The following is a 4,129-nucleotide window of genomic DNA, read 5'->3' on the forward strand; positions in this document are numbered from 1 at the left end:
CATTGTACAGTTAATGACTGACTCGATGCCAGGCGTCTTCTAAAGCACTTTGCTAACTCCCGCCTCACAACAATTCCTAGGGGTAGGTGCTACGTATTTTAATCCTCATTGTACAGGGGAGGAAACCAAGTTTAAACTAACTTGATCAATTTCACAGGCAGCAAGAGGAGCAGCCGGGCATTTGCTTTCAGAGCCTGTACTCTTAACCATACCGCCTGTTAACAACAGGCGAGAACACAGGCTCAGGGAGCAAAGAGATTGTTTCTACACCTAGGAACGAGCTCCAGGCTCATTTCAAACCCAAGGATAGTCGCCGCGTCCAGCAGATGGCGCTCCAGCGCACCGCAATCTCCGGGATTTGCAGGAGCGGTCAAAACTACCATACCCACAATGCTATGCGGACATAAGGGTCCTTCTCTAGCTTAGTTGTCTGAAGTACTGCCTGTGCGCTCCAGAAGGAACGCGTGTACCGGAGCCATTCCGGTTCTTCCTTTATCTTCAGATGGCAAAGTGAAAGGTTTTTTTTTCTTTATATCATCCTGCTCCCAGTCTTACTAGTTGGAAAGCGAAAGGACCGAAACAAGTCTGCTCTTTGTTGGCTTCACCTGCCCTAAGAGGACCCTTGACCTCTAACCCAAGTGGCGGCGCCTGGAGCCGTCTCCCTTGCTGTTGACCTGAGGTGAAGTAAGATCGTGAACCACGCATCATGTCGAAGATAAGCCGGACCACTCGGGCCGTCAGGAAGATCGAGGCCGGCGGCGTGATCCGGGCCATCGTGCGGGCGGGCCAGGCCATGCCTGGGCCCCCACTCGGCCCCGTCCTGGGTCAGGTGCAGCCGCGGCTGGAACCCGGCATGGGAGTTGCCGGGTCGGGGTTGTGGAGCTAGGATTCGGGTGGAGGGTGCGGGCTCGGGAGCCAGGGAGGCCTCGGTTCAAAGCTCCCCACACGACTAATGTCTTTATGTTAGTTACATAGTCTCTCGGAGGCTCAGCTTCCTCAGTCCTTCCTCGGGATTGTTGTAAGGACAGAGAGGGAGGATGCATACAAACCATTTGGCATGTAAAGTGGTAGTTATATCTGGGCGGAGGAAAGGAATTGGAAACATAGAGAAGCTTGTCTGGGTGGTAGGAAGCCGTCCCTTCCTCCCTATACTAACCCCGGTGCTTCTGTCACAGCGAGGCGTTTCCATCAACCAGTTCTGCAAGGAGTTCAATGAGAAGACAAAGGACATCAAAGAAGGCGTCCCTTTGCCTACTAAGATCTTTGTGAAGGTGCAGAGCCGGGACTCTTTTTTTTCTTAACATTTTAAAAAAGATTTTTTAAAGATTTTATTTATCTATTTATGTTTAGAGAGAGGAGAAGGAGAAAGACGGGAAGAGAGACATCGATGTGCGAGAGGAATATCGATTGGTTGCCTCTCGCACGCCCCTACTGGGGACCTGGCCCACAACCCAGGCATGTGCCCCGACTGGGAATGAACCGGCGACCTTTTGGTTCACAAGCCTGCACTCAGTCCACTCAGCCACACCGGCCAGGGCAGAGTCGGGACTCATCCCTGTTTCTTTTCATCCCCCCGTGCTCTCCGAGTCCTGGGGCTGGTTGCTTGGCGTTGCTACCCAGTTCCTAACTTGGGGCAAGTCTCTTCCTGTTACTGGGACCCACTTTCCTCATTTACTCAGCAGAGACTGGACTTTTTTTTCTGAACCTGCCCTGCCATATCGCAGGTCTTCCCTCTGCCCCTTCATTTCACTGGGGCTTCTTGAGCACAGCTGGGCCTGGAATAGAGGTGACAGGGCTGTTGACTGAAGATTTATTTTTCCTGTGGTTTTGTGGTTTGTTGGAGGGACACCACCAGAAGGTGACTCAAGGGAAGGGGAGACCGGAAGTTACAAGTTCCCTAGGTTGGGGCAGCAGGGTTTGGGAGAGGCCGGTAGAGATATGCTCATTATTTTTCCCATTAAGCCTGACAGGACGTTTGAAATCAAGATCGGACAACCCACTGTTTCCTACTTCCTAAAGGCAGCAGCTGGGATTGAGAAAGGGGCCCGGCAGACAGGTAAGGGTCAGGGTAGGCACCTGGAATTCTTGGGGACTCAGGGATGGAGCGGTGATACCTGAAGGGCTACTTGTTTCTTCCTTCCTCCAGGGAAGGAGGTGGCCGGCCTGGTGACCCTGAAGCACGTGTATGAGATTGCTCGTGTGAAGGCCCAGGATGAAGCCTTTGCCCTGCAGGACGTGCCCCTATCCTCTGTTGTCCGCTCCATCATTGGCTCTGCCCGTTCCCTGGGCATTCGTGTGGTGAAGGAGTGAGTGTCCTGGGGAGGCCCACTGTGGGGTGGGTCTGGGCAGTTCTTGACTTTGGGGCAAAGCTCGGAGAGCCCATCAGTGGGAGAGTTAGCTTCTGAGTCAAAAGACCTTAGATTCTTGGGAGTGGGGAGCCCCATTCATTCATTTGGAGTAAATTAAGTACCTACTACGTGTTAGATGTTGTTCCGGGCATTAGGTGAAACCAGGAACTTGATAACCATGCTTGGCTCCACTCCTATGGCGCTCCCAGTCGAGAGATGGAGGCGGATCCATAAATGGAGCATTAGGCTGCCAGGTGGGCAGTGTTGATAACAGGGGCTGCAGGTGTCTTGAGAACAAAGTGGAAAACTGATTTTGCCTGGTACATCAATGAGGACTTTATATGAGAGGTGACAGAGACTTGGATAAGGAAGTCAGGGACTGGGGACAAGTGTTGCAGTAAGTGGGAAGTGGAAAGATGGAAGCAAAGAAGTTCAGTGTAATCTGGTGTGTAACATGGTACTAGAGGCAGAGCAGAAAATAGTGTGAGGGAGGCGAGGCCCACAGGGGCCCCCACCGTGGGGCTTCGGGTGACTTCAGGAATTGTCTCCTTGGACTGAGATGTTGGGTGAGAGGGCGTCTAAGCCTGACACCAGCAGGGCAGCACTCACCGCTTTGCTGGCCTCTTGCTGTGATGTCAAGGCTGCCTGTTGTTTCCCAAGGGCAGCGGGGTTAAGCGTGGAACAGGTGTGGGCTTTACTCTTCTCCAGTCTCTACTTTTCCTGGGAGTGCAGAGACGAGCAAATAGGATTCCCGTTCAGGGGATAGACACACATGCCCGAAGACTTTGTTGTACAAAGTGTCGTGGGGCACAGAGCAGAGGCCCAGTTAATCTGGACTGGGGTGTAGCTGGGGCTTCCCAGGGCCAGTAGGGTTTTAAGAAGAGAACCGACGGCAGAGGCGGTGAGGCTGGGGTGCCATTCCTGGTGGGGGTGACAGATGAGCAAAGGTACGGGCAGTCCAGGAGGGGGCAAGCGTTCTGAGACACGGCCATGGGCCACTCCCTCACCATCTCTTTTTCTGTACCTGCAGCCTCAGTTCAGAAGAGCTGGCAGCTTTCCAGAAGGAGCGGGCCGCGTTCTTGGCTGCTCAGAAAGAGGCAGATTTAGCAGCTCAGGCAGAAGCTGCCAAGAAGTGACCCCTGCCCCGCACACTCCAGGGTTTGGGAGGGAGCAGCTGGGAAGGAGGCCGCTGGGAAGGCTGGTTATTATTGCCATGACTTTAGATTATATATTTTTATACATATGGATGTTATCAAAGGGTCAAGCCTAAATAAACATCTTTTGCCACCCACTCTTGACTTCTGTCTTGGGTCCCCGGGGGAAAGGGACGGGTGCTGACGGTAGGCACCATGGGCAGACGTTAGCGGCCCCGCGGAGAGGGGCTCTTCGTGCTGCCTGTCACATGTGAGCCGAGGCTCAGCCGAGCAGAGCAGCTGGCCCAGGCTGGAAGTGGCAGAGGTCGGAGTAGAAGCCCAGCCTTCCGATTCGAAATCCTGGGTGTTCCCCCACCGCTGGGATGAGGAAAGAGGCGGCGTAGGTGGGGGCTGCGAGTGCTGGGGCTCCTGTGTGCAGAAGCAGCAGATGTTGCACGTGCCACTATCAGAAATATTCCTTCTCTCTTGGGGACTTGCCAGTTCAACAGAACTAGACCCCTGTGGGAACTTAAGGTCACAGTCCCCACAGTGTTACTGCACAGAGTACCCCAGATCCCAGGGGCTACTTCAGGTCCCTCTGCTAAGCTGATCCTGACTCGAACAGGTGTTAACTGGACGTGAACGATT

General features: G+C 53.7%; 1 protein-coding gene across 1 annotated transcript; it reads left to right on the forward strand.

The window, feature by feature from the left end:
• The first annotated feature begins 459 nt into the window (after window positions 1–459).
• MRPL11 (mitochondrial ribosomal protein L11) lies at window positions 460–3,633 on the forward strand. The gene is made up of 5 exons (XM_054570569.1): window positions 460–829; window positions 1,176–1,271; window positions 1,963–2,056; window positions 2,147–2,306; window positions 3,379–3,633. Exons 1-5 carry the CDS (start codon window positions 707–709, stop codon window positions 3,482–3,484), a joined length of 579 nt encoding a protein of 192 aa, XP_054426544.1. The 5' UTR covers window positions 460–706; the 3' UTR covers window positions 3,485–3,633.
• The last annotated feature ends 496 nt before the right edge of the window (window positions 3,634–4,129 follow it).

This window comes from Pteronotus mesoamericanus, unplaced genomic scaffold, assembly GCF_021234165.1.
Source record: "Pteronotus mesoamericanus isolate MK-2021 breed Mesoamerican mustached bat unplaced genomic scaffold, CSHL_Meso_final contig_214, whole genome shotgun sequence".
Lineage (NCBI taxonomy): Eukaryota > Metazoa > Chordata > Mammalia > Chiroptera > Mormoopidae > Pteronotus > Pteronotus mesoamericanus.

What these genes read in the sequence shown, in the direction of transcription:
- MRPL11 (XM_054570569.1), top strand. Translation starts at nt 707, where the DNA reads ATGTCGAAGATAAGCCGGACCACTCGGGCCGTCAGGAAGATCGAGGCC. An exon ending in TCGGCCCCGTCCTGGGTCAG is followed by an intron (nt 830 to 1,175) that starts GTGCAGCCGCGG and finishes CTTCTGTCACAG; the next exon opens with CGAGGCGTTTCCATCAACCA. An exon ending in GAAAGGGGCCCGGCAGACAG is followed by an intron (nt 2,057 to 2,146) that starts GTAAGGGTCAGG and finishes TCCTTCCTCCAG; the next exon opens with GGAAGGAGGTGGCCGGCCTG.